The sequence below is a fragment of the Salvia hispanica genome, chromosome 5 (genome assembly GCF_023119035.1).
Source record: "Salvia hispanica cultivar TCC Black 2014 chromosome 5, UniMelb_Shisp_WGS_1.0, whole genome shotgun sequence".
In the NCBI taxonomy this organism is placed as follows: domain Eukaryota; kingdom Viridiplantae; phylum Streptophyta; class Magnoliopsida; order Lamiales; family Lamiaceae; genus Salvia; species Salvia hispanica.
Window position 1 is genome coordinate 23709091 of NC_062969.1, and position 27827 is coordinate 23736917.

Sequence of the window (27827 nt, forward strand, 5' to 3'; positions counted from 1 at the left end):
TATGTCTACTTATTGGGCCATGGCCCATCTTAGCAGTGCGTTGTGGGCCCAAAAGTGGCTATGGAGGCGGCGGACTAATGATGAAGGCAATTTTGGCTCGCATATAATGGCTTTTTCGAATCATAAATTCATAAATCATCAATATATTTGAGTGAAGCAAGAGTCTGACACGATTCTTCACCGCAATTGGCAACACAGGCGTTGCTCGTAGTCGTAGCGTCTCGTCTTGTGTGGCCAGCTTCAGCTAAGATGGTTGTTGGCGTTCTTGCTCTACAGGGGTCTTTCAACGAACACATTGCGGGTGGGTCTGCTGATTTAATACCTCTTTTCTTCAACACTTTACTCGTATGGCTTCCGATTTAATGATTGTGGTATTGCAGTGCTGAGAAGGTTGGGCGTGAAGGGGGTGGAGGTGAGGAAACCTGAGCAGCTGCAGAGCGTCCGGGCCCTCATCATCCCTGGCGGCGAAAGCACCACCATGGCCAAGCTTGCCGAGTACCATAACCTCGTATGCTCTCTCTCCCTCTCTCGGAAAGCTATAAACTTGTGTGTTTTAATTGCAAGAGGATGCGTTTGGTTGTGTTTGGTAAAGATTATGAGCAAAGCTACTACTGAGTTAACCGTAGTGAAACAAGTAGACCAATTCAATCCTCATACCCGGATAAAAATCTCGCCTTGTGGATAGATCTCTCTTTATTGTTTATAGGTTTTTGGATTCTGGCTTAAAATAAGGCGATTTCAGAAAATAAAGCTGGGTTAGTAGTATATGAATTCAATACACAACTCAGAGGGCATCTCTGCATTTTTTTTGTCCAAGTTCTTTGATTGTAAGTGAAGCTAGTCTTTGCTTGTGGTGTGTCTTACACATTCCGAATCCAGTTCTAGGTCTCTGTTTTACATGATTTCTTCCAAATCATGGAAGTTACTGGTTTTGCTACATCTTCTAGCTCAGAACCTTCTGTGGGAAATATACGTTTGTTTCTCTTTTTTTCTTGAGTAGAGATGATATGTCTGGTGATGTTTATTCAAACATGAACAAAGAAAAGGATATTTTAAGGCTGCATCAAGTCTATAAGTGTTGTGTTTCTTGGTATTTGAACTGCTAATATACGTCTTTCTTCCTGGTTCTTAGAACTTTGCTGTAATCTGAACTGTTTCCTATAGTTCTGGATGTTCAGTGTTGTGTTATGCTGATTGTATGGTGGAGTATATCTTTGTGCTAATTTGGTTCTTGCTGCAGTTTCCTGCACTAAGGGAATTTGTGAAAATGGGAAATCCAGTTTGGGGAACCTGTGCTGGCCTTATCTTTTTGGCTGACAAAGCTGTTGGTATGTAATTACTGATCAGTATCATTATGTCACCTTTTTTCTGTAAAAGTATGATTATGCAAACATCTCTGAGATTCATGCGTCCAATCTTCTAAATCTCGAGTCTATATTTTGTTTACATACTTCAAAATAATGTCTTTTACATGTTGGTTTTGCATAAATGTCATATATATTGCAGGGCAAAAAACTGGTGGACAGGAACTTATTGGTGGCCTTAACTGTACAGTTCATCGAAACTTCTTTGGCAGTCAGGTACGATATGAGTTGCATTTTCCTCAGTTCTGTACATCCGTCATCCGTTGCTAATGTCCATTAAAACATTTAAGTTTCTTACATATTAATAGGATATTTTTTTTTTATCTTGTTAGATGTTATTTAGACAATGTCTAAAGCGGTTGGATGATACTATATTATAAGATTATTATAGTATACTAATCAAGAAGTTTGTACTTTGTACTGTTATTTGGTCAAAATTAGAGGAAATACGTTGTAAACTTGGGGGACTTTACTTATAAGCCTCTTGAAGATAGTTTATTTCAATTTTGATTCTCTGAAACCAAGTATGCAAAATTAAAGAATAGATATTATAGTGTACTTTCGTCATAAGTGCCCTTAAGGGTAAGTAAATCTGCAAGGTTGTAACCAAGAATGCTCCTATCACAGTTATATGTCTCAACTGCTCATTCATCCTTACTTTTCCAGCACTTTGACAACAGTCAATTATCATTTTATAATCCGCATGAAACTTTTTAGATACAAAGCTTTGAGGCAGAGCTCTCGGTTCCTGAGATTGTGGCCAAAGAAGGAGGTCCCCCAAGCTTCCGAGGTGTGTTTATTCGTGCTCCAGGGATCCTTGAAGTAGGTCCAGAGGTGCAAGTATTGGCTGAAGTTCTTCATCCATCTGATAGACCTGCTAAACGTGATGCTTCTGAAAGTTTAGAGGTCAATCCTCTTGCGCTCTCACTTGAATCTTTTCTGCTTGTTTATCCTGTACGATCTTTCCCTTTTCCTGCAAAATATCTGTTAAGAGTCTTAATCTTAGCCTTAGTACCTTTACTTTACTGGTGGAACATATGATCACTGCAGACTACAATTTTTCTGGGTATGTGTGTGACAGTATGGAAAAACCGGCTGTAACCTGGTGGTTAGCACTTGCACACCAAGGTGTCTAGATTTACTACTTTTTTGGACATTACACCACTTTTTCAGGCTTCATATTGACCAATTTTAATGCTGATTTACTCTTTCTATTGTTTTCCCCTCCTTGAGGGAATGTGATGGGGTGGTATAGAACTTTAAACTTTCTTCTATATAGCTATATAATATATGTGCAATGATCAATATTATGAAATCAACCATCCTCTTCACACTCTGGTAATTCTGTAGAACGTAATATGTTTATGATTACGAGAAAGTGTTTAGTTGCTACCTAACCATTGGATTTGACTTCAAACAATAGTGTTTTCAATGAGATTTAAGCTCTGAAGTATGTGAAAATGCTTGGTCTTCTTCTTATTTCTTCAGTTGGCCTCTGCATTTTATAAAATAAAGAATCCAGCGCAATATGTTTCTAATAAGTTTCTTTTGATGCATAGCTTCAAATTTTAACATCAATTACTATATGATACCCCAGGAAGCAGCTGTAGCTGAAAAGAAGGTCATCGTTGCTGTAAAGCAGGGAACGTTGCTAGCAACTGCTTTTCATCCAGAGTTAACTGCAGATACCAGATGGTCTGTTTTGTGCTTTGTGTTTTTCTGCATTTAATTATTCAGTTGCTTGACCGTACAATTTCACTGTGCAGGCACAGCTATTTCTTGAAGATGCTGGATGAAGACAGCCAAGAAGCATCAAGTAGCACGGCATTGTCCTCCGACAATCTAAGCCTCCTCGATCCACAAAAGTATGAGCTCCCGATCATTCATTACTAACAAGGACAAAAAGGTGCGTGTTTCCTTGTCAAATTTGTCAAAGATAGATCGGGCCCGGGCTCACCGCCACAAAATATATCTCTTTGTAAATTGTTTTAGTAGTTTATATTGATCGGCTTAAGGATGATTTAGCCCAAGTAGTTCATTGCGCTCTCAAATAGCAATCTTTACTATTTTCCACACCAAGAAGCTCCACAAACATCTATGCGGAATTTGACCCTTTCTGGAAATCTATTACATAGATTTTACTTTTGTTGTCAATAAGGTTTTATGGGAGTTGGAACTTTATGATATCTAATCTAATATCTTGTTTTATTGTACATGTTCAACTCAAATTCTCAATCAAATAACTTTATTAATCCCATGTAAATAAAATAGCACTCTGGGCCATGTATATACACACATAAATAAGAAATACACGTTGCTATTTATGCAACAATTATTGTACATCAAACTCAGAAACAAACACAACAATCAACCAAGCAAACACAGCTTGTTATCCAAACAAATTACAAAAATTCACACAATTTATTTATATGCAACAAGCAATCATGCTACTTCAACAAGTGGTGATGAAGGTGGTCTGGAGAAAATACAGAGTTTGCAGGAAGGCGAGTACAACGATGGCACATAGTACTTATCCTCGCCTCCGACCACTGGCATCAGCACCCCCTTCTTGGCCGGACTGACATACCCAGGCCGGTACGTAACTCCAAGGATGCCCTCGACACGATCAGACAAATTCGCAAACCTAAACTGCGTCTCAAGATGCGCGAATGCATCGTCGCTAGGCAGCTGGTAGTTATGAACCCTATTTTCCTCCTCGCCGATGGGGGTAACCCTAACGTCGATCTCCACCAGCCCCGCTACCGTCACTCTCACCGTGTTGACATCGTCAGTCCTCTCAACCACCACCTCTCTCCCGCTACCGCTACCGCTGCTGGTCCTCCACTCCGCATCCCCCTCTGTCGGGACAGCCACAGACTGGCCGTCCCACTTGACAGCCAGCGCGTCAGTGCGGTCGTCCCAGTGGGCGACCTTCTTGGCCGCGATCACGAGGGTGTGGGCGTCGAACATTACAGCGAGCGCCTGCACCCACGTGTAGTCGCGGGTGCGCCCCGCCGGCCTGGCGCCGATGAGGTGCGCATTGATGTGGAGGTTGTGGTCAGAGACAATGGCGAAGTCGCTGCCCTTGGAGCCGTGGAAGTAGAACATCACTCCGTCCCCACCAACAAAGCGTGGGTCGTAGCACAGGGCACCGAAGCCGTTGCACTTAGGCCTCCTCCCTGATAAAATATATATATACTTTTATTATAAACTTCAATTATTAGGGAGTCCTGACTCCTCTATAAATGACTGGTCATTTATAGAGGAGTCAGGGTTACTAATTTGTGGATGTGGGACAAGAAAATAAGAGCGTACATTTGCAGGTGATCTCGCACTTGCTGCTGCAGTCGACGAAGCAGCCTTTGTTCTTCTTATTCTTCTTGGGCTTGCGCTGGGGGCACTCGGGCGGGCAGGTGAGGGTCTTGTAGTGGCATTTGCCTCTTGCGTGGCAGAAGGCGCGTTCCTGGTTGGTCTTGGGCAGCGGCTCAAGCATTTCGTAGTTGGTTGAGGCCGCGTCGTTAGGAGGCTTCTTCTGCTTGTTGGCATTGTTGCCGCTGTTGCCTTGGGCCGCCGCAGCTGAGATGAAGATGAAGAGGAGGAGGAGGAGGAGAGCCACCGGAAAGTAGAGCTTCCTAGCCTCCATTTTTCAAGTAGCAGTAGTAATTAAGAGATTTAATTGTGTTTAGCGAATTGATCAATGGAAGGATTTATAGGTTGGAGATAAATGGGCGTGGGTTTCGGCTTAAGTAATGGTGATATTTAGTTGATACTATTCTATTCGAGAAATACAGTGGTTTCCTGGTTGGCTTTGATTAATTGTGTTTCAATCTTCATAAAACACACTATTAAAACATGTTCTTGCATAAAAGTCTTGGTTGGGTTTCTTACGTAACTTTGTATTTGCTTCATAATGCAACATTTCATTCGTACGATCGATTTCAGCCAACGCTACAATTTGGAACTTCTCATTATATTTTTATTGTCTCTCTCATTAAATAAGATTGTCTGATCACATGAAACCCTTTACATTTTGAATACACAAAATATATATATTTTTTTTAAATATCGTATACAATTAAGTAATACAACAAGCTTTATGTCGGTGGCGTTAATTAAGTTATGAAGCACTCAAGAAAATGTGCAGAGGAGAGAAGGAGGAGATCTGAGATAGGAAATCGAAACAGCATTTACTTTTGGATTGATGCATCTTTACGTCAAGTTTATGCATGTCAAAACCAAACGTGTTGTGTGTGTTTGATCATATCCATGTGAATAAATAAAATCTACTGCCTTCTTTTACTTTCGATTGCTTTTATAGAGCAAAAGTATATAGTAGAAATTGGGGTGTGCATGCGATTATAGATTTAAATTTTACTCCAATCAAACCAACTTGTCTATAATTTCATTAAAAACCAAACTGAACGCGTCCGAAACATTCAAAATTTAGGATAAAAAATGTGTCGATTTAAAACCAAATTAGAACTAAATTATTTTAATGTGAACTAATACTAATAATTAAGGTTTCAATTTTATAAATGCCAAAATTTTGGATTTTATTTTACAAAATTGAAATATATAAAAATAATTATATTTCATTTTTTTAGAGGCATAGCATCACTCAAATTAACAAAGTGATAAAATAGGATCGTTTTTGGCTCATGCCTCTATGTCCATATAGTATACATACACTTCCTAGGATTTTACTTGTGTCACAACGGGCTGTAATTAGTTTGGAGATTATTTCTGGAGAATACATGTCTTCGATTTTGGGGGACAATTAATTATCTCTGTCTTCTAAGTACTAGGATATAGCTAGCAGGAAACTAATATTAACATGTTTCCTTAATCTTATGAGGATGAGACATTTATTTATAATTTAAACATATCAGTGGGGGTTATATATAGGGGAACTCTAGTTGTCTCTATTTACTTCGAATATGGTAGAAAACTTACATTATGTTATGTTATCAAATGAGACATTTGATATATGTCTCAATAGTGTAAAACTAATTAATTTTAGAAGGGAACATTTCGATATACTGTCTCTATAGTGCTAAATTAATTAAGTTTAGTAGTTAGGAGACATTTCTAACTCTTTGAGTCATGTTGTAGGATCATCATAACAACCTGAAGCTATATCTTTTGGGGTGTATGTGATAAATTGTTTTGGGGAAACTAACTTTGATCTGTACAGTAGTACTCAATAAAATAGTAGATTGATTTTTGTACATTTCTTACTTTGTTTCTATAGAATTTTGGGTACTAGTATTTAAGTGCTTAACTGTGAACCAATATTTTTTTTCCCGAGATATGTAGGAGTATAAATTATATTGAATGATTATTAGATTCTCAATTTTTTCACTTTGAAGGTTTCCAAATTATATTGAATGATTATTAGATTCTCAATTTTTTCACTTTGAAAGTTGAAACCGTTAATCTATACAATATATAAAAGGGGAGTTTTGAGGGAGTTTTGGAGAAATTTAAAAGAGTGGAGTGAGTGGAAAGTTAAAAAAAAATTATAAATTAAAATTAGTGGGGCAACTCCACCATGTGTGCATTTTTCTCACTTCCAAATTTACATTAGTAGTTGGTGGTTATTGATTAAGTTTGTAAGTTTTCATACTATAATAATTTGCACTTAAACAAATTTCTATTTGCCCAATCCAATACTACCTCCTTGGCTTATAAACTCAAGTATGCCATTTTTGCTATTATCATAAGAGGAATTCTTAAAGCTTGACGCCATGGAATCATCCCACACCATGCTCAGTGAGCTCGAGGTTTCCCCAATTTCTTTGGTTGGCTAATTTTATTCTTTTTAATTATGTTTTCGTTCCTTTTCATTTTATTAATTATATTTTTCTTTTCTTAACATTTTTTAAATTATATTTTTTGCTTTTTTCATCATTTTTATATATCAATTTTGATCCAACATCGTATTTGTTTTTAATATTATATAAACTTATTGGTATTTTTTTCTTTTTAGTTATCTTTTTAGTTTCTTTCCATCCATTTTTATTCCATACTCTGTTTTCTTTTTTAAAAATATATTAATCTGTATATAGCACATGCGTGATACTAGTTTAATTTAAAAATTGAGTTTAAATATATACTCCATGATAACAATTTTATCATAACACATATACCAATACAATTTATTACTCTATACTACATTGAAATTCTCTTTCTTTTATTTGACACATGTTGAAAGTACTATACTCCATTCAGTGATCAAAATAGAGTATTGATCCATTCGTCCGCCATTAAATGTCTCATATTTGATCAACACGGATTTTAAGAAATTGTTTGATTTTATGAAGTAAAATGAGTAGAAAAGCTGGTGGAATGTGAGGACTATTTTATATATTAGTTTTATAATAAAATGTGAGTGGAATGAGTTAGTGGAATGTAAGATCCATTTAACAAATATGGTAAAAGTGAAATGAGACATTTATTGGCGGACGAACGAAAAAGAAAAAATGAGACATTTAGTGGCTGATGGAGGGGAGTACATATTACTCCATCTGTCCCACTTTAGGAGTCCCGATTTACCATTTTTGGGTGTCCTACTTTAGAAGTTTAGAATATTCCATTAGTGGTATTGGCCCCCACATTCCACTAACCTTTTTCCACTCATATTTTATTATAAAACTAATATAAAATAAATAGGACCCACATTCCACTAACTTTTCTTTATATTTTTTAAAACTCGTATTGAACTCAACCACTGGGACTCCTAAAGTGGGACGAAGGGAGTAATATGTTAATGACATAGAGCAGTAGTACTTAAAAATTAGCATAACTTTGTGGTATTTTTTTTAAAAATAACATGATTTTCTCTAAAGAATTCTCAAATTTTACATAAAATCATTAATTTGAATCTATAGTAAAAAATTGAATCAACGAGCCAAATTCTCACATGAAGCAAATGATATTTGATCATGCTCTGGAAAGTGCATCAATGTACCAGAGTAACATGAAATATAAAAAAAACGATCTCGTTCATTATATATTCCATACTAGAATCTGGTAAATTTGTTGATTCAAAGTTGGAAATTTATGCAAAATCCAACACCCACACTAGTAACGCACATAAGTGACTTGATTCTGAATGTAGTAATTAGACATAAGCATCCCACCAATTGAATGTCTTGAATTCTAAGACCCAGCCATCTTGAGCAGGTGAAAATTAGGGCTGCCCCTCTTTCCCTCCCTCTGGCGGCGGCGGCCATAGAAGAAGTCAGAGTAGGAGCATTACAGCATGCATATCTGTGGTGAGGACGGAAGAATTGGCGATCAAACGTTTCTCCTTCTTCACAGTTCACACATATTTTTATGGTTGAATATGTGCAACTTGCCGATGCGTTTGGCAACAAGACTGGATCATGTTTCCACTTTCCGCAATGTCCGTAAAGGAAGTCTGCTTGCACCATCTTTACTCCTCATATATATATTATCAACTTGAAGTTAATAGTTATTTAATCAAAGTCAATGCCGTAAAAAAAAGAGAGCTAGGTAAGTTAAACAAAAGATTGTTTGTTTAAGATGAGATTAGTCTCTTTTGGTAGCATATGTATGTAATCTTCTTAATTTGTGTTGGAGGGAGAAAGCCAAGCACAGTGGCTATAATGGCTATGGGCTATGGCTGCTCCTTCATGAAAACTCCTACTCCATATTAATAGCCAGCTGTATATATCACTTCGCATTCTATGCACTAATAAAGATCGAGGATTTTAAATAACTATGTCAAGTAAGAAAAGGCTGCCCTTTATTTTATTCCGATTGTGTGTCAACATTTGCAAGAAAAGCAGCACACTTCCTGATTCTGTTTTATATACAGTAGCCTGAGACAGAAAATTACATTTTCAGGAGAAGTGGCAATAATCTTAATTCTAACATAGAAATTTGTGAATAAAAATATGCCTTGTTAAAACAGCAACAAAGATCCAGAAAAGAAGTTGGAGCAAGAGTAGCGTAATGATGATTCGAAAGAGAGAGGCATGCTTCTTAATGAGTAGAACCTTGTAGGAAGAAGATGTTATACCTCCAAATTTGAACCAAGAGATGTGGTTTTTGGATCAGTTTCCACCATTGCCTCTTCACAAAGTTTTATAGCCTTGTGTGCATCTTTCAAGTGACCCCATTTCGGTTGCCTCAGAAGGCCTAAAACAGAGCAGTCAATACACATTCATGAATCCATATCAAAAAATATTGCTTTGAAACAAGAGATAAAATTATACTCTCTGGCTGTCCGTATCATATTAGACAAAGGAATGACATACCATACTCATCAACCATAGGTTGTTGTAATGAAAGGTCCACCACTCGAGCGACCAAAGTTAGTGCCACCGTGGTACTGTTAAAATGCAATACAATTCATACGACAAGTTCTTGCATATATCAAATGGCCGAGACGATGGATCTGTTGTTTCTATTTTTTTCAAAAACAAAGTTAAGCAGCCATTTGCTCTCTACATTTTGTTTGTAATCACAGGACATAAAATACAGTAACTTTTAGTATTCAACTGCTATTGCGAATTTTTGATGGTCCTCATTTGTACCAGCTAAATTGTCTTTTGTAATCTCTTTGACAATGTACCTGTTGTGAGTTTTATGCTAAATTCTTTTTCTATCCTTTTACATAACAAAGTTAAGCAGCCGTTTTCTCTCCAGTCATTTTGTTTGTAATCACAGATTCACAGGACATATTAATTTTTAGGGTCAACTGCGATGGTGAATGTTTGATGGCCCTCATTTGTACTAGCTTCGGCCACATGAATCATCAGAGCTAACTTACACGGTTACCCCAACAAAGAACATCAAGGAACAAAGACTGATCCCACTGGTCCCATTCTTAAGAAATGAACTCTTAGCAACACAAGTCATTTCTACATAGGCCTTTGACATTATGTCAATTATAAGAACCATGGATGATGAAGAATAGGCAAGTTGTAGTCAGACTCTCAGACTCTCAGGAGTATCAGACCAAAAAGCAAACACAATATATTTATCTTGATTCTTGAACTATAAATAAAAATACAGAACAAACCAAAACTCGAACGCCTGTACTGGCATAACTAAACTTATTGATCCTCTTTCTTTCAGCACGATATGAACAGGAGGACTTACACAACGGTTATTAGAAAAAACCGGTCCAGCCATCTACCTGAATACAAATCATATATTTTCATAATGAGAGTTATCTTCGAGTTCATACACAATCTTTTGATATGTCTGCCCATCTACAAGTTTCTTTTCTTGCAACAGGTCCAAGAACCTCAAAGCCTCTCTAGTCCCTCTCTGTCGTAACATTTCAGTCGAGAGAGTTCTATAAGTGATGACATCAGCCCACCTCTGGTGCTCAGCCATCTCCCACAAGAACTTCACAGCCTCATCAACCTCCCCCTCGAGAGCCAATGAGTTCACAAGGGAGTTATACGATTTACTGCTAGGCACAAAACCACTTTTCTTCATCCTATCACAAATCTCTCTAGCATTCAGCGTTCGGCCTTGTGCACACAGCCCATGAATCAAATAATCATACGAAAACGAGTTTGGCTGGCATTCATAAGCCGTGCCCATCTGGTGAAAGATTCTAAGTGCATCATTGACATGAAGTGAAAGCACATATCCTTTGATCATAGAATTGAGACAAAAAATATCAGGCTCAATCCCAGCATCCACCATTTGCTTGAACAAGCTTCGAATAGTCTCCATATACATATGATTAATGTAAGAATTCTTTCCACGGCTCAGAAGCGCAGCAAATAATATATTGTAAGTTCTTATAGTTGGCCTGCTATCCAATTTCCTACAATCACACATACGCTTGAATATATTGACAGCTCTAACCAATTTCCGAGCTTCGGTGAAGTAGTAAATCATGCTATTATAAAGGGGCTCGGAAGCAATAGAAGAAACGGCTAGCACCTGATTAACGACACAATCCATCTCCTCGTACATTTTAGCTGCACCGAGCTTCTTGATCGTAATGTGAAATGTCAACGCATTGTGCCTGAATCTGTGCTGCTGGGATGCCCAATTGAAAAGCTCGAAACAAACTAGCGGATCTTCAAGTAAGGCTATGACATCGTGCAGCTCTTCAGGAGTGAATCTCGGTGGGAGTTGGGATTTTGCTGCTTGGAAAAGAGACTCGTTTAGAACGGGTTTCGCCGCGGCTATCTCTCTCTTCTTGATTCTCCTCCTCAATGTTCTTGATATCGGGCCTTTGTAGATTCGCGTAGAATGGGATGCAGCAGATAGGTTTCTGAACAAGACTGCATTTTTAGGTGGTTTACCGCGTAATTGGGACAAGAATGTTGAATTTGAGAGGGTGTGGGAGGTGGGTGACGAAGGAGTGCAATTATTGGATTGGGTTGGACCGAACAGACTATAGAGAAAGCGTTTATTGGGTTGGATGAGTTGAGATTTATTGCCGCGAGGAGCGAACATTGTAGGAAGTGGGGTGAATTTCAGTTAGTTGATGGGAAGGTGATGAAGAATGGCTATGTTCAATGATGGATTGAGGTGAGAAGATGTTGAAACCGTAGAAGATGGTACGACGGCGGTGGAGGTGGCTGAATTGGTGATTGAGGTCGGATCGGGGCTCGCAGGGAAACTGTATGATGAAATGTCAACAAGAGGTTAATGACATGGAGAATGCAGATGGAGTTTTCGCGGGTTTGGTAATAATTAAGTAAAACTTAAAGTTGAGCCCGGCCAAAAATTTCTCTTTGCCATATCATCATACTTTTCCCACCATCTAGCCATTGCCACCTAGCCGAGTAACAACTTAGCCAATACCCCAGGCCTAGCAAATATTATTGATAAATACGATTAATTTATTTTAATTATTTGGTGTTTATCAAATATTAAAAAAAAATAAAGTGCAATAAGTTATAAATATAGAATATAAATAAAAAATTAAATAAATTAAATAAAATTCGGCTAGTCGATCGCTCGCTGCATAATAGGCAGCCAGCGATCGGCTAGCCGATTAGTTCACGCCTGACCTCTCGTCTGCTCCGCGCTCGTCCTCACCGATTGCAATAGTGGACTAGCACCCGACCACTAGGGCGGGCGCTAGTCCACTTTTGTGGATGTTTAGCACAAGTTTACATTAGGTACCATTATTCAAAATTTCAAACCCATTTAAGTTTACATTAGGTACCATTATTCAAAATTTCAAACCCATTTATACAAATAAGGTTATTTGTGTATAATATTTTTTGGTTATTCCCCTGTTATTGTCTAATAGAACAATAGTACATTTATAATACATTTTCAGTAGAATTATTTTTTATTATTGTTTTTTTATCATGTATAGCATGATATTTTTAAATATAAGTAAATAAATTAAACAATATAATATTTAATAATTTAAAATATACTCCATTACAGTAGTAGTTCTTCAAGTGAAGTGGCTATGGCTGTTCATTCAAGAAAACTCGTATAACTGCATATATCACTTTGCATTTATGCACTAAAGATCGATTATTATAAGTAGTTATGATCAATTTCCTACTAAGAAAAGGCTGCCCTTTTTTATTTAATTCTTTCAATAATTGTTTGAACAACTTCATTCTGTAACAGACTATGCACAAGAAGCTTCCACAGCTAAGGTTTTAGCAGTTCCTGCACACGGATCGCCAAACGTATTTACCGATACTTGAACGCTGCAGCTTCTTGATCCTACGCAAGCCTGCGATATATACATAACCAAATCAAAACACCATCATAGAAATAATCAGCATAGTTTGAGACCAAAATAAATCAGCAAGACCTTTTCAATAATGGAGAGAGCTCTTTTGCTGCTGCATCGGCCGTGGCTGAAACTCCCACACGATCCATGAGGAGTTCCAAAGCTGGCGAAGTTGATCTTAGATATGACCTGATGTGGATGAGGGCAACCCAGGGACAGAGTTGGCCCTGCCCTTTTTCTCGTTTCCTCGTCTGCAGGCCACATTTCCACAGGAATCGGGTGGGAATCTGAGACGCGAGAGCATATGCTTTGCACCTCTCTAGTTGCAAAAGATAGCTTTGTAGGATCTCCCCCTGCCTGCTCGAACAACACTAGCACGTTTCCACTTGGCTTTAGCCACGAACGGGGCACGTGGTAGCTGAAACACCAAACATTATGAACACTTGGAGAAATGATAAATAAAGTTTTTTATAAATAAAAGAAGCTCTTACAGCAGCTGAGTAGGCTTCCCACAGTTTTTCAGACATTTGTTTGAGCTGTAAGAACCTCTGTAATTGCAAGAGTTGGTGCAGCCATTGTTTGAGGCAATATTAGTAGGCCAATAACGCCCAATGCTCTGTCCATTTACCCATGCCTCACCCTTCCCCAGTCCTGTGAAGTCCAATGCAACCGGGCTGCTTCCGGAGGGGGCATCAAAAGTCGTCTGAATCACACAGAGTATATTTTATTGAGATTATATCCTCAACATGGTCACATTGAAATACTAGGCTGTTTTATGTAGTATTTCCTATCTGCATAAGGATATCATGGTGAAAATGTACCTTGTACCAGACCAGTGGTTGATTCTTGGGCAAAGCAGGCTGGGACACCCAAAGTGAGGAGCTTCCAGTTGAAAGGCCTAGCCCTTCCCCTTTTAGACCAATCTGCATTCCACACGAGATTAATAATGATGAAATAGGACGTCGTATATTCCAACAAACATATAAGCTACTACTTTTGATACTATGTTTAAAAAAATGACCTGATATGTCCACTGCTGAGAGGACAGATCAGCTATAGATCCATTCTTTAGGCCTTTTAACTGGACTGGCCCGGTAACTCCAGCACCTTTCAAATCAAAGAATGCTCCATAGTTCTGGAATCAAAAAAATATTTGAATTAGGTAAAACTTCTTGTAAGATTTTTGATAACTCTGTGTATATATACCTGCAATCCCACTGTTGAACTCAAGAGGTCAATATTATTTTTTCCCGGAACAAGGCTTACAGGAACATCTAATGAGACTTTAGGGTTACTGTTTCGCCCATTGCCACTACCTGTACAATATACAGCAAGCCCCAAGCAGTGAAGAAGACGGAATAGCAGAAGCATAGGGGGGGAAAAGTAGAAGTGTTCATTTAGTTTTAGTCACTTCACCTGCAACTTTCCCATTGATAAAAACATTAAGTGCGTGGCCTAGAGAATCCACGTGAAGGACTGGTTGAGACCCGTCTTCAAGAAAAGGCTCGTCCCCTTTCGTTTCAATGCTGAAACAATCACGAAAAAAGTTAAGAATTTAAGAGCTTTATCTAAAACACGGCAGTGTATCTTTTTTGAAAAGCTCCCATACATACCTCAGAGAATACCAAAGATAGTCACTTTGATCAGCAGTTGTGTTTATTTGCTCCAGTAGCCCAGGTTTTGTGAATGCATTATTACTGGATATACCTACAGGTTCGTAGATCCAACTCCAACCTGAGAATGCATCTGTTTCCGTAGCACCATCTTCTGAAGACTGATGAACGAACTTTGTAACAGTTGACATTGAGTTTATCTGTTATTTGTAAAGGTGCCATTAGCTTCTGACTGAAATCTGCTAGTGACTTATTAGACATATTATAACATTGAAGGTTAAAATTTCAATTGCTTTGGAGTTCAAGTATCAAATTTTCAAGGTTCATGGTCGGAAAGGAGAAATGCAATATGAAGGCTTGCAATGCATACTTTTGCAGTATTGAGGACCACATTCTTGCAGTCAGGTAAGATGCTGACAGACCATGCAGGCAAACTATAGGAATTTCCATTGAACTTCACTGTGGCATCCGATTGTGTGCCAACATTTGCAAGAAAAGCAGCACACTTTCCTGATTCTGTTTTATATACAGTAGCCTGAGAAAGAAAATTGCATTTTCAGGAGAAGTTGCAATAATTTTAATTCTGACATAGAAATTTGTGAATAAAATGCTATTGAAAATATGCCTTGTTTAAACAGAAAGAAAGACCAGAACAAGAAGTTGGAGCCAAGAGTAGCGTAATGATGATTCGAAAGAGAGACATGCTTCTTATTGAGTAGAACCTTGTAGGGAGAAGATGTTATTATACCTCCAAATTTGAACCGAGAGATGTGGTTTTTGGATCAGTTTCCACCATTGCCTCTTCACAAAGTTTTATAGACTTGTGTACATCTTTCAAGTGACCCCATTTTGGTTGCCTCAGAAGGCCTAAAACAGAGCAGTCAATACACATTCATGAATCCATATCAGAAAATATTACATTGAAACAAGAGAAAAAATATACTCTCTGGCTGTCCGAGTCATATTAGACATTGTTGTTAATAGCTATTGGAAACTCATCAAATTTTACAACCTAAACTTGTTGTAGTGCAGAAACAGATACTAAACAAAGGAATGACATACCATACTCATCAATTGGAGCATCATAATCATAGGTTGTTGTAATGAAAGGTCCACCACTCGAGCGACCAAAGTTAGTCCCACCGTGGTACTGTTAAAAATGCAATACAATTCATATGACAGTTCTTGCATATATCCAATGTAAAGGACAACTATATATTATACCATGTAATAGTTCTGGAAGGTTCCCCCGAGCTGGTAAAAGCGTGCAACAGCAAAAGCAACATCTTCTGTAGGTCTATATGGCAGAGGATCACCGAATGAAGAGAACCTGGTGTTTTATTAACAACACATGCAGGAAAAGTTAGACAACCCAAAGATACTAAACAAAGAACCACAATGCAGTTTAACAATGATCAAGCATTTCTAAAGTTGTACCATCCGCTCCAGTTTTCTGTCCACATTTTTGGCTTGTTATTGGAATTTGGGGTGTACTGGTCACAGTAAAACCCATTGCAAGTGTCAATCTGTATTATTCAGGAGGGAATGTAGTTTATTAGCTTGGATTCATCATCTGCTGAAATAGCCATTGAAGTATGAAAACCAGAACTTACAATAGGATTGGGAGCATCTTTTTGTTGGCACATAACCCAGGGCACTCCTGTATTCAGTGAGGTGGCCATTGTTGCAGCCCAGGTTATGTACGGTTTCGCACCACCACCATAAGCAGAATCAATATTTCCATACTCATTTTCTATCTGAAATGTTGCACATAGATGAGATCCTTGAGTACTTATAGCTATAAAGATGCTAAAACATGATTCTTAGAGCATTCAACCTGAGACAAAATTATGGGGCCTCCCTGTGATGCATACAGATTTTCTTGTTTCATCAAGTCCACAATCTTGGCTGTGAATCTCTTCATTTCAGCCTGCAATATCCCATTAATCCATTGTATTTTAGGTTATGCTAGTGTTCACAGAAACAACCAACAATTACAGCCAAATCAAAATGAAAGAAAGCGACGCGAGAATAGCAACCTTGAAAGGCTCATTATCTGTTCGGAGCTTGATTCCAGGTATAAAATGCAGCCAAACGGGAAATCCACTGTTCAAAAATAGATTAGCAGCTCTCATTTCAGCTATGAATCAGTATAACCATCTCCTCATTTTTATACATTAACAAAACCAAGATATAAATGAAGAGAAATTTTAAGTTACCCATAATTCCATTCAGCACAGACATAGGGACCTATTCGTAGATGAACAAACAGACCAGCCTCCTTCACCAATTTCACAAATTTCACCAAATCCTTTTCGCCTTCAAAATCATACTGCAAAGTTCACTTTCAAACCGTAAGCCTCACTTTCCTCTATTAGTATTATTTCTTCCTTTCACACTTCCCATAATTGACTTTTACTCATCAAAACAAATCTTAATCAATAGCCCCAACAACAATGATTGAAAACGCGGACTCAACCACATTACTAAATAATCAACTTGAAAAAGTTCACTACTTTTCGATCAAGAAACGGGAAAATCAGAAAAACTTATTCTTTGCCTTTCTTCGTCATTACTCCACTTTCCCCCTTTTCTCCATTAAACAAAAACATACTACATCCAAGTTAGGGATAATCATGATTCATGCCAGAGAAAAAGCACCACAAAGCCAGATCAACTACGAGAAAGAGGAAGAGAGAGAGAGAATCGCATTTATCGAAACTTAAATTAACAAACATAAAAACTAAAATAAGATGAGCAATCACCTTGCCGCGAACTGGTTCGTGCAAATTCCAGAAAACGTAAGTCTCTATCACATCCAATCCTCCGTCTTTGGATTTCTGTATCAAGTCCGGCCACATCTGAACAAAAAAGGAAAACATCACATTTCCATTCATAAAACTGCGTGAAAAATGCGAGCTCCGTACTAACATCAGGAGTGCTGCGCGGGTAGTGGATGGAGCCGGAGACGAGAACCCTCCGCTTGCCGTCTATCACCAGCGCGCGGTGATCGTACGTCACGTTGGCGCCAAAACAGAAGGACGTCGTCGTCAGCAACAGCAAACAAAGCAAGCCGTACAACGAAACCGCCATTGCTAGCTCACGTTTTCCTTGCACCAATAATTTCTGTCCTTGGGATTTTGGCTGCTATTTAAAGGGAGGAACTGGAAAAATCCTGCACTGTTTCCTTAATTTGGGGTTTTGTTACTTTCAGCGCTTGTATTCTTATCCCTTTGTGACATAGCTTTCCTTTGTCTTAACCGAAAACAGTTCCGGAAGATAGCTAACGTGCGCCGGCGACGGCACGCCAACTAGTGCTGCGCCACGTGACGTTTTCGTCGTCGTTTTGGGTCCAGCCTCTGCAGCAATGCTGCTCAAATGCGCATCAGATGAAAAGCGTGACGGTGCCTGTTTTGTTTCAATTAATTGGAAAATAAATAATTTCATAAATCTATTTTTATGATAAGCTCGAAACTCGAACGACACGACAATCGTGCTCACGGAATTGCAACAGAATCATACGGTTAATAATTAGGAAACTCATTTGATAACAGTGGATTATTTATTTGATTTTAGGAAATTACTTATACCATTTTTATCTCGAGATCGAATGAGTGCAACACAGGTTACCAATATTTAAACATTTTTAAAAGTACAATATCTACAATTATGCTCTTATTCATCATCTCTTACTACTATTATGGAGTATTATCTTCACCGGCCACCGACATTACAGAGTTATTTTAGTACTTGGAAGATTAAAAAAATCAAACTATAAAAAGTTTGAAACAAATAAAAAGAAGAATTAAGGATTAATTTATTGGGACAGTGATGGAGTGGGAATAATAGGTCAGCTAAAATGACAATCTTCTTTGAATTATTTATCTATTCTATACAAATGAACGATATATATTTTTTTTGTATTCATGATACATGAACGAACGATATTACTTTCATACACTACAATATATAATATAGATAACGTGTATGCAATATAAATTAATATTACTAGTAATGTGAATGCTATATTAAAAGACAAGAGTGGGCAAAATTATCCAGATAAAGTTTTAATATTTTCAATCTAAAAGGATGTTGAAAGCAATTTGTTCACTAGACAAAATTGTAGCATCCACATTATATAACTATTTAATTATTTTTCAAGAGATAATACTTTTTAAACAAAATACTCCACTAGAAATATTTGCCATTTCTTCTGTTTTTTTTCTGTAATTAATTCCACTGTACCTACGATCGAACTTCTGGCATCGTACGATGTCATTATGATTTATTAATTCTTACGCAAGTAGTATATTTTATACAGTAGTCCTGCTTTGAGAAAATATTTATTCGGATAATATTTTTGGTTGCCTATTTTTCCAATTGTAGGAAAGCATGGAGGGTGGGTCCTAAATTTAAGATGTGTCACGAAATCAAAAGTGGTCACATGTGTGTAGTCCCCCCAATCTTAATTTCAAACCAGAAGACTATTCCTCTACAAAGACAAATTGGGTTGGTGACCCAAAGGCCAAACCTACTTTAGTGAAGCTTTTATTTCATAATACTATCATATTTATAGATTTTAATTCTCTTAATTCATAGGCTAATTTATTCCCCCCACTCATTATTTCGCCGACAACAAATTAATGGGATATTGTTCATTCATATCTATCCAATAAAGAATAAACTACCTTCGACCCCAAACTAATTAATTCAATGATTCATATAGTTTAGTGGTTCAATGTGAAAATAACTACTATACTGTTCACGGACTGAGGAATTACTCATTGAGCGACCTGGGCATTGCACATTCCCAAAAAGGGGTTTGGAATTTAAAATTAGGATTGCGCCAAATTCTGTTAATAAAATCTATTGGAATAATTTCCATTTTACTTCTTTATTTTTTTGCAGGCATATTTTAATCCATTTCAATGTCTTCTAAAAACTTCGACAATTTATAGTATACGAGTTTTTAATCATATACAATATTTTAAAAACTATTCTTGCAATATTTTCAAAAAAAAACTATAATACTATGTACTACATCTGTTCAATAAAATAGTGTTATTTTGTCATTTTCATTCCTCCATCAAAATTAGCCTCATACCACTAAAAATAAAAAAATACGTTCAGTTTGTAACGCCATTTTATATTGGGAAATTGGTCTCTAAAACCATAAACTTTGCCTAAAATTTGGTATTTCCCATGAACTTTGAAATTGGTACATAATATCACGAACTTTGCATTTTGTTTGGTATTTCCCGAACTCACTCAAATAAGATATTTTCATCAAAATCTTATTTAACATAGGCAACCGTGATATGTTTTATAATATTTGAAACCACTTTTTAAGTTCATAACATGTAGCATAAAAAGTTACGTTGAAACCCACGTTGATTTAATTGTGTCAAGTATGATAAAAGCCTCGTAAGTTAGTCAAATATAGTAATAAACATGCCGTGGGAAATACCAAACAAAATGCAAAGTTCGTGATATTATATACCAATTTCAAAGTTCATGGGAAATACCAATTTTTAGGCAAAGTTCGTGATTTTAGAGACCAATTTCCCTTTTATATTTATCTATATTTTGTCTTTCTATCACTTACTTTATTCATTTACTTTTTTTATCTCTTAAATTTCATCAATTTTGTATTCAAATTCATGTTAGCATCTATATGTTTGCTATATTTATGGATTGAGGGAGTTTATGATAAATACGTAACCAACAATTCGATTTTAATATAACTATCATGGTTTCCATTGGAGATAGATTACTGATTAGCTTTATAGATTTGATCTTAAATTCTTCCAGTAAATTGTTAAAGGGATTAAGTGCACTTAACCCACTAATCACCATTTTTTGGATTATCCACTTATCACTATTATCCTTTTAATACCTTAGCAGTCATATGATTTTATTCAATCAACTTAGTTTTCTTCTTTTTTTCTATTTACTATATGACGCCTTGCCATAAGTAAAAAGCAGTTACCGAAACTCAACCAAAAAATACCGAGCTTGCACTGCGAACCCATTTAAAATAACAACAGTAAAAAGTAACTAAACAAATGAAACAACAAATAAACATTCTACTATCTAAAATCGCACAAAACAAAAAAACAAAAACAAATGAGCATCACACATCATCTATTGAATATTGATCCTCATATACCCGAAAATAGTTGTCTGATTGCAACTCTACAATAAATGGGCATCACCTAATCCCAAGAAATTTACCCATCTATATATAATCGACTGGGCTTGATTCTATAGGCCCTAGTGGTCACGGGGTTTGAGCCCTTATTTTTTTAAAAAATATCTTTTATAATGTGTAAATTGTTATGCAAAAAATCACATTAATAATTTGAATTATTTTAGAATGTAGTATTTCAAATAAAGTTTATAAACATATCACATATCAATCTTTTTTTCTAGTGCGTGGCTGAACCCAATCAATTGCGAATAGTTAGGAGGTAGACACGTATTTTTTTTTCAAATGAATATCCCATAAAATTTTGCAATGATTGGGGAACTTACTAATTAGAATATCAATCCCCGTTATATAAAATGTTAATTTTGAGAAAGGTGAATGATGGGATTTGATCCCTATACGTTCACCTCTCCGCTTATATAATGCTTAGATCTTTTTTTAGTATATAGATAAGAGATCTTCACTACTTGAATGTTAGTTATTGATTACTAATTTGATTAATGATTAGTATATAAGTTGAATTTTTGAAGAATCAATTCTATGAAAATTGACCAATATTTTTGGTGGTACAATAAAATAAGTAATGGACTGAAATTGGCACGATTGCAATAATGGACAGGAAATGTCGCATTCCAAATGTCGTACTGATGAGAATACGTGAATAATTTTGGGGCTTAGCTTTTGAATATGATATGATTGAGATATGCATGAGTCATTGGATTTGAGTATACATATTCATTCTGATATTCATGATTGCATCAATATGAATTATCAATCTCTCTTTATGTAATTTGTAAAAAAAATCCAATATACTCATATATAGCAATTTATCATTTATTATGCAACCTTGACGAATGTTACGGGTGATAAAATCATAAGTAGGATTTAAGATTCGACAACTACCTTCAATTAATATGGCATTGAATCACTATTTATATTTTGATGACCATTACTGTTTTGATTTAATTTTTTTACCTATATCTCTTAGTCTATGAAACTTATGGCTCGTTTGATAACAAAGATGGGATATAAGGAGATTTACAAAGTGAGATAAGAAATGTGGGCTTCGTGTCAAGATAGGCTCAAATAAGGATTTTTTTGTTGTTGTTTGGTAGACAAGAAATGAGGCAGAAATGCTATCTGACCAAATTTGTGAGATACATATCCTTGTATTTTAAGGAAAATCCTGCGAGCTTGGATGGGCCATAGAGAGATAACACATGCTTACATGATAGATTAACTATGATACCAAACACTTGGAAATAGTCATATAAGTATCTATATCTAGACATTACCAATTTATCAAACAAGCCCTTAAAGTAGAATAAAGATAAATGAATACATATGTTTGATTGTTTACAAATTTTAAATATTATCTTCAATATATTTTATACTTTTATAACTATGTAAAACCCAATTTGTTATAAATAATTTAAGTTTGAAAATTATATTTTATTATAACTATGTAAAACCCAATTTGTTATAAATAATTTAAGTTTGAAACTATTTATTTATAAGAGGAAAAACGTCAATTTACCGGTAAGATTGAGCACTATTTATTCTTCAAATATCAAGCAAAACATTTGTAACCAAACACTCTCATTATTGTCGCGACACACCATCTAAAAATAAATAAATAAAATACTAAGTTTAGCTCATTGAAAAGATACACAGATTGTAATTTATTAGATATTATCACTTAGGAATTACTTTATATAGTACCTAATATAATAATTTTCAACAACTACAATGAATCAAACGCTTGATTTCCAATATTAGTTTCTTTTCTGTTCACATAATTAGATTGCGAAGTCACCAAACTTCGTTTACCTGAATCACTTATTCCATCCAAATTTAATAAAATGGATAAAACAGAGAATAAAAATCGAAAAAGATATGGTGCTACTTCTAAATTTATGCAGCTCAACAACTTTAGTTTCAATAATTATTGCAATATAAAAAGGATAAAATATTTTTATTTATTTATTTGGGACCCCGACGGTAGTTGGAGCCATTATTTTTTTAAAGTATTTTAAATATCAAAATAAAAACTAGTTATTTCTAATTTAAACATTAAAATTATGAACATAACAATTATATATGCTTCAACGAAAACGATCATGACAACATTTTCTCCTATTGTTACGCGAACAATCTTTTTTGTTTGTAATCACAAACTGGTTCAATTTTTTACTAGCACTTTTGCCTATAAATTGGATTTTCATATTGAATATGAATAACAATTGATCAAAGGATATAAAATTGCTCTATACCAAAAATAAAGATCATTTCCTGATTATTTTGTTAAGAGCGTCTCCAACTATTTACACTAAACTCAAACTTAAAAGAATATTCTCTATCTAATATCCATCTTACTCACAAAATTTGAAATTTTTTTAGATTTTGGTTTAGTGTAAACCTAAAGATAGATATTTTTTTCTCAAAAACAAAAAATGAGATTGATTTTTGAGTACTATTAGAGCTAAATACATATCTCATTTCAGATGTTAGTGTACCTTTAAGATGGTATAAGGATATACAAGTCTAATGTCATCAACCACACCATTGTAGTAATTCAATATCCAAGGATGTTAGTTTGTCTTATTTCCGAATTGTCCATTCTTCTTGAAGTTATTGACTTGCTAACCCAACATCTAAGCCTATGTTATTCAAAAATTAATTGGTCCGTTTTAGTTGGGCTGCGCAAATGGGCCAAGAATATTTCTTAAATGATTATACGAACTGCTTAATGATTTGTACATCCTCCGTTTCTTCATAGTTGAGGCGAAATTTTTCGGCACGGAGTTTTTTATAGGATTGATTTATCCATACATGAATGCTAAATTTATGTAATCAAATCTCATAATATAGGAATGAACGATTAATCCGTTGATTTGTTTTCCTTGATGAACTCCTTGATTATAGTGATTTGATTCTTTCCAACACGAATTGCTCATTATAATTACATGTCTTTTGAGGAATGTGACCCACAGTGACTTTTTTACAACATGATAGCAAAATATGAAAATAACAATTAAAACTGGTTATCGTATTATCATGTATTTTGCCAAAAAAGATGAAAGATGAGATAATTATGAAAATTACAAACTTAATTATTTATAATTCATTTTTTTAAACAGGGGACAAAGTGACAAACCAAATAGTATTAGAATTTACCATACAATCTTTACCAGCAATCCAGCAAACAAAAAGGCTGTATACGTATAGTAAAGGCCCAACTGAATAAATCTCAGTGTACGTTGTCTACTATGGAATGGGCCTCCACATATTTTTCTGGCATGCATGAGAAGAAATCTATGACTAAAGTCCATATTTGGAAAAAAATTTACAACTTAGAATATTTGTAATTGTGATTATAGTAAACAAATTACTAATAAACAACTAAAAATACTCATCATTTTGAATTGGAGGCAAAAGCTTATAATTCACATATTCTAGTCGTGAGTTATTGCAAAAACAGGCAACTCACATTAACTTGAAAGTGGCTAAGTGGTAAAGTAGGTAATAGTGTATTTTTTTACGTCTTTATTTACATTTGTTATGTGATAATGGGTATTTTCATTCTCAATCATATATATGTTGCATTGAATTATTATGAATTTCAAACTTCACCTATAGCGATTAATGCCTGAAAATTCAAATCAATTAATTTGGAGGGGGCAACTGCCAGATGTTTTCACATTGAAATAGCCTTTTCTGTTGATATGTCACTTCCATCAAATTTAATTAAATTTGGCAAGCAATCATATCTAAAGTTTAATTGACTATCAGCCAACTGGAAATAAAACTAATTGGATTTATTCTAAAGCAATTTAATCTTTTACAGTATTATTCAGGGAAAAGTAATTGTATGATATTTAATTAACGGGAAAAGCAAATGTTTCGAGTATTATGTCTTATTATCATCTGTAAATTGTAATTATTTGATCTTTCAAATTAGCATAGTACTTATAATTCTTTTACTCTTCCTCTTTAATATTTTGATGGAACATTTTGTGTTCACGTGCTAACTTAACTACTTAAGTAGTACTCCACTACTAGTATATGTTATTTATGATAGAGGAATCATAAAATGGGAGTGTATAAATATAGAGAATTAATATCCAATAATTGTAGAATCTCATGCCATGCCACTATTTTACTAATTATGATCTTAAAATTGTGCTGTAGTTACAATGATAGCCCCATTAACTATATATATGCTATAGCGTCATATCTCATAAAATATCATTAGATAAATGATCTCTTTTATATCATGATCATCATCTCTGAAGCAGAAGTAATATACACACAAAATATGTAAGTTCTCTTATATCCGTTCATCAATATTTTATATTTATCTAATGCATTGCATATTGCACCATAGGCTTAGTTGGTAATGATTTTGGGCCAAAAGGGTGCAGTGTTGGGAATTACATAAATAAAAATGAAATAATATAGTACTCCCTCCACCCATTTCGACTCAGCTGGCAAGTGTTTTAAGAAATTAAAATTTTCATCTGCATTATATACCATTAGTAGATTTATAGACCAATTTAACAATTTAAATATCCATATACTATAAATAAAAAATAAATGCATGAGTATTGAGTGGCCATGTTGCCAACACTATAATGAATCCAGAGAAACTTGAATCCAAAGCATGTTGCGAGGACATAAACATAATCCATATAAATACAAGTAAAAGCTAAGCAATGATAATTTGAAGAATACCCCACCTCTAAGAGAATGTTATCTTCTTACTTCATTTCAAAGCAAAACTGACTTCTTTTCATTTTTTAAAATTCTTCTCGTTCTGATTAATTTATAGGTACTCAAGCCAATTGAAGAAGCCACATCCTTTTGATTCTACTAAAATTTAAAGAATTATGCCGCAATATTTATTTGTATATACTCGTTAACTACATTCATACTTTAAAAATAAAAACTATTTTTATTTTGATCCATTTCTTAAAATTATAAACTTTTTTTTGTTAATGAGGTGAGACTCATTCTCCACTAACTATACTTCAATCATTTTTTTCTTTCTATCTCTCCAGCTTTACTAGTTATACATTAAAACCCATTTCATTTTAAAAATTTATAGAACACGAGGGTATAAACTATAAAGCACATCCAAATAGTCAATTAATGTGAATTAGTATCAAAGTTCAAATGTAGTAATGAGAAACTCTTCCAAAACATCAAGAAGTAAAGATTTGAAGTATAAAACATTTAAAAGTTCAAAATTTTGAATGATTAATATATTTGCAGTCGGAGGGCCATGCACTAATCACTTGTTCTAACTAAAATTGGTACCTTCCACCTACTACTAACGCATTAATAATCTAATTAATCAACCAAAATCAACCACAACAAAAAATCCACTCACACCTAAGAGTCTCATATCTCCCAATCCCCATAAAATCCCCCTACACATCTCTCCAACAAACAAACCATCCCACTCCATTTCCTCTATTTCCAAACTCTAGTTAAATTCAAGAGAAATGGACCAAACCCTAGTCTCCACATCCCTCCTCCTCACCACCCTCCTCCTCCTCCAGTGCACCACCACAACCCTAGCCCAAGCCCCAGCTCCCGGGCCGGCCGGCCCAACCAACGTGACCAAAATCCTCGAAAAGGCCGGGCAATTCACCACCCTAATCCGCCTCTTCAAGATCACCCAAATCGGAGACCAAATCAACACACAGCTCAACAACTCGAACCAAGGGCTAACCATCTTCGCCCCGACCGACAACGCCTTCGCCAGCCTCCCCGCGGGCACCCTCAACTCCCTGTCCGACCAGCAGAAAGTGTCACTCATCCAATTCCACATCCTCCCAACCTACCTCACCACCACGCAGTTCCAAACCGTGAGCAACCCCGTCCGCACCCAGGCCGGCGACAGCGCCAACGGAGCCTTCCCCCTCAACGTCACCACCTCCGGCAACCAGGTCAACATCACCACCGGCGTCAACGAGGCCACCGTGTCCAACACCATGTACACCGACAACCAGCTGGCGGTGTATCAAGTGGATAAGGTTCTTCTCCCTCTGAGTATCTTTGGCACGCCGTCTCCTACGCCTGCTCCGACTTCGCCCAAGGCTACTAAGAAGAAGGCTGCGGCGGCGGATAGCCCCGTGGCTTCGCCGGATGCGTCGGATGCGGCGGGTGATCGGCGTCGTGTGCATGGAGTTGTTGGATTTGGAGTAGCTGTGGTGGCGATGCTTTATCATTTGTGAGGAGATTCATTATTGCTACATCATTTTTGTTTCATTTTATATTCAATTTGTAACTTCTTTTATTTTTATGCTTTTGTTGTGTGTATGTTGATTTTTCATGCTATTCAAGACGTGTAACGATTGGTGCGAAATATTTCAGTATTTGTTGATCTTATAATTGTCGTTTAACTACCATGTAGGGATGTATACTTTTTGTTTAATAAGGTGATAAAAGTTGGGAGGATTGATATTTGTAGCATGTAGTCCATATATAGTTGTGTTTGGGCTGGTTACTTGGGCCAGAAAAGATTATGGCTGAGTCCAAGAGTGGTTCTGTTTATAAATTGCAATCTTTTTACTCATTATTTCCACTCACTAAATATTACTCCTATCATCATACAATGAAACATGTCCCAATAAAATTTAAGAAATAGTACTTCCGTCCCAGTCTATATAATACATTTCTATTTTAACAAGGAGTAATAATAGATTAAACGAGAGAATAAAATGAGAGAGATGAGGGGATACAGTAATATGAGAGATAAGAGGAGAAAGTCTGAAAGTATATTAAGTTAATTATTGCAAAGAAAGAATGTCTCGTTTAGAGCATCCACGATCCAAATAGGCCAGCCATTCTCTCTCTCTGCCACGTCAACAGCACTAAAAATCCATCTGCCACATCAGATTTAGGCCAACCATAGGGCAGCCGCAATAAAA

At 35.9% G+C, this 27827-nt stretch overlaps 6 protein-coding genes across 7 annotated transcripts; 2 read left to right on the forward strand and 4 right to left on the reverse strand.

Annotated features, from left to right (window-relative positions):
• The first annotated feature begins 116 nt into the window (after positions 1 to 116).
• On the forward strand, positions 117 to 3518 carry LOC125189206 (probable pyridoxal 5'-phosphate synthase subunit PDX2). 2 transcript variants are annotated; one of them, XM_048086480.1, is made up of 7 exons: positions 120 to 301; positions 381 to 508; positions 1241 to 1328; positions 1507 to 1580; positions 2082 to 2270; positions 2962 to 3059; positions 3131 to 3518. In XM_048086480.1, exons 1-7 carry the CDS (start codon positions 250 to 252, stop codon positions 3255 to 3257), a joined length of 756 nt encoding a protein of 251 aa, XP_047942437.1. In that variant the 5' UTR covers positions 120 to 249; the 3' UTR covers positions 3258 to 3518. The 2 variants fall into 2 exon arrangements, with proteins under 2 accessions (XP_047942438.1, XP_047942437.1); XM_048086481.1 differs by lacking the exons at positions 2962 to 3059; positions 3131 to 3518 and adding an exon at positions 2415 to 2480 and having other exon boundaries at positions 117 to 301; positions 2082 to 2318.
• A 69-nt stretch (positions 3519 to 3587) lies between these two features.
• LOC125189205 lies at positions 3588 to 5050 on the reverse strand. Its single transcript, XM_048086479.1, has 2 exons — positions 4680 to 5050; positions 3588 to 4543 (listed from the first exon to the last, which is right to left on the reverse strand). Exons 1-2 carry the CDS (start codon positions 5005 to 5007, stop codon positions 3807 to 3809), a joined length of 1065 nt encoding a protein of 354 aa, XP_047942436.1. The 5' UTR covers positions 5008 to 5050; the 3' UTR covers positions 3588 to 3806.
• Positions 5051 to 8351: 3301 nt separating this feature from the next.
• LOC125186762 (beta-galactosidase 8-like) lies at positions 8352 to 9720 on the reverse strand. Its single transcript, XM_048083207.1, has 3 exons — positions 9650 to 9720; positions 9412 to 9530; positions 8352 to 9211 (listed from the first exon to the last, which is right to left on the reverse strand). The coding sequence occupies exons 1-3, from the start codon at positions 9663 to 9665 to the stop codon at positions 9101 to 9103; spliced, it is 246 nt and encodes an 81-aa protein (XP_047939164.1). The 5' UTR covers positions 9666 to 9720; the 3' UTR covers positions 8352 to 9100.
• Positions 9721 to 10362: 642 nt separating this feature from the next.
• On the reverse strand, positions 10363 to 12016 carry LOC125186761 (pentatricopeptide repeat-containing protein At2g27800, mitochondrial-like). Its single transcript, XM_048083206.1, has one exon. The coding sequence runs from the start codon at positions 11817 to 11819 to the stop codon at positions 10545 to 10547; it is 1275 nt and encodes a 424-aa protein (XP_047939163.1). The 5' UTR covers positions 11820 to 12016; the 3' UTR covers positions 10363 to 10544.
• Positions 12017 to 12888: 872 nt separating this feature from the next.
• LOC125186758 (beta-galactosidase 8) lies at positions 12889 to 18080 on the reverse strand. The gene is made up of 19 exons (XM_048083205.1): positions 17613 to 18080; positions 17447 to 17542; positions 16901 to 17013; positions 16721 to 16787; positions 16519 to 16611; positions 16295 to 16438; positions 16119 to 16207; positions 15906 to 16011; positions 15744 to 15831; positions 15430 to 15548; positions 15052 to 15216; positions 14682 to 14881; positions 14485 to 14594; positions 14275 to 14384; positions 14090 to 14203; positions 13890 to 13991; positions 13560 to 13771; positions 13150 to 13486; positions 12889 to 13068 (listed from the first exon to the last, which is right to left on the reverse strand). Exons 1-19 carry the CDS (start codon positions 17772 to 17774, stop codon positions 12961 to 12963), a joined length of 2535 nt encoding a protein of 844 aa, XP_047939162.1. The 5' UTR covers positions 17775 to 18080; the 3' UTR covers positions 12889 to 12960.
• An 8219-nt stretch (positions 18081 to 26299) lies between these two features.
• LOC125186822 (fasciclin-like arabinogalactan protein 11) lies at positions 26300 to 27285 on the forward strand. Its single transcript, XM_048083273.1, has one exon. The coding sequence runs from the start codon at positions 26397 to 26399 to the stop codon at positions 27129 to 27131; it is 735 nt and encodes a 244-aa protein (XP_047939230.1). The 5' UTR covers positions 26300 to 26396; the 3' UTR covers positions 27132 to 27285.
• The last annotated feature ends 542 nt before the right edge of the window (positions 27286 to 27827 follow it).

What these genes read in the sequence shown, in the direction of transcription:
- LOC125189206 (XM_048086480.1), top strand. Translation starts at nt 250, where the DNA reads ATGGTTGTTGGCGTTCTTGCTCTACAGGGGTCTTTCAACGAACACATT. An exon ending in TTTGGCTGACAAAGCTGTTG is followed by an intron (nt 1,329 to 1,506) that starts GTATGTAATTAC and finishes TATATATTGCAG; the next exon opens with GGCAAAAAACTGGTGGACAG. An exon ending in GAAACTTCTTTGGCAGTCAG is followed by an intron (nt 1,581 to 2,081) that starts GTACGATATGAG and finishes GAAACTTTTTAG; the next exon opens with ATACAAAGCTTTGAGGCAGA.
- LOC125189205 (XM_048086479.1), bottom strand. Translation starts at nt 5,007, where the DNA reads ATGGAGGCTAGGAAGCTCTACTTTCCGGTGGCTCTCCTCCTCCTCCTC. An exon ending in GTGCGAGATCACCTGCAAAT is followed by an intron (nt 4,544 to 4,679) that starts GTACGCTCTTAT and finishes ATATTTTATCAG; the next exon opens with GGAGGAGGCCTAAGTGCAAC.
- LOC125186762 (XM_048083207.1), bottom strand. An exon ending in CTCTTGGTTCAAATTTGGAG is followed by an intron (nt 9,212 to 9,411) that starts GTATAACATCTT and finishes TTTCTGTCTCAG; the next exon opens with GCTACTGTATATAAAACAGA.
- LOC125186761 (XM_048083206.1), bottom strand. Translation starts at nt 11,819, where the DNA reads ATGTTCGCTCCTCGCGGCAATAAATCTCAACTCATCCAACCCAATAAA.
- LOC125186758 (XM_048083205.1), bottom strand. Translation starts at nt 17,774, where the DNA reads ATGGCGGTTTCGTTGTACGGCTTGCTTTGTTTGCTGTTGCTGACGACG. An exon ending in ACGAACCAGTTCGCGGCAAG is followed by an intron (nt 17,014 to 17,446) that starts GTGATTGCTCAT and finishes TGAACTTTGCAG; the next exon opens with TATGATTTTGAAGGCGAAAA. An exon ending in TATCAATGGGAAAGTTGCAG is followed by an intron (nt 14,385 to 14,484) that starts GTGAAGTGACTA and finishes TATATTGTACAG; the next exon opens with GTAGTGGCAATGGGCGAAAC.
- LOC125186822 (XM_048083273.1), top strand. Translation starts at nt 26,397, where the DNA reads ATGGACCAAACCCTAGTCTCCACATCCCTCCTCCTCACCACCCTCCTC.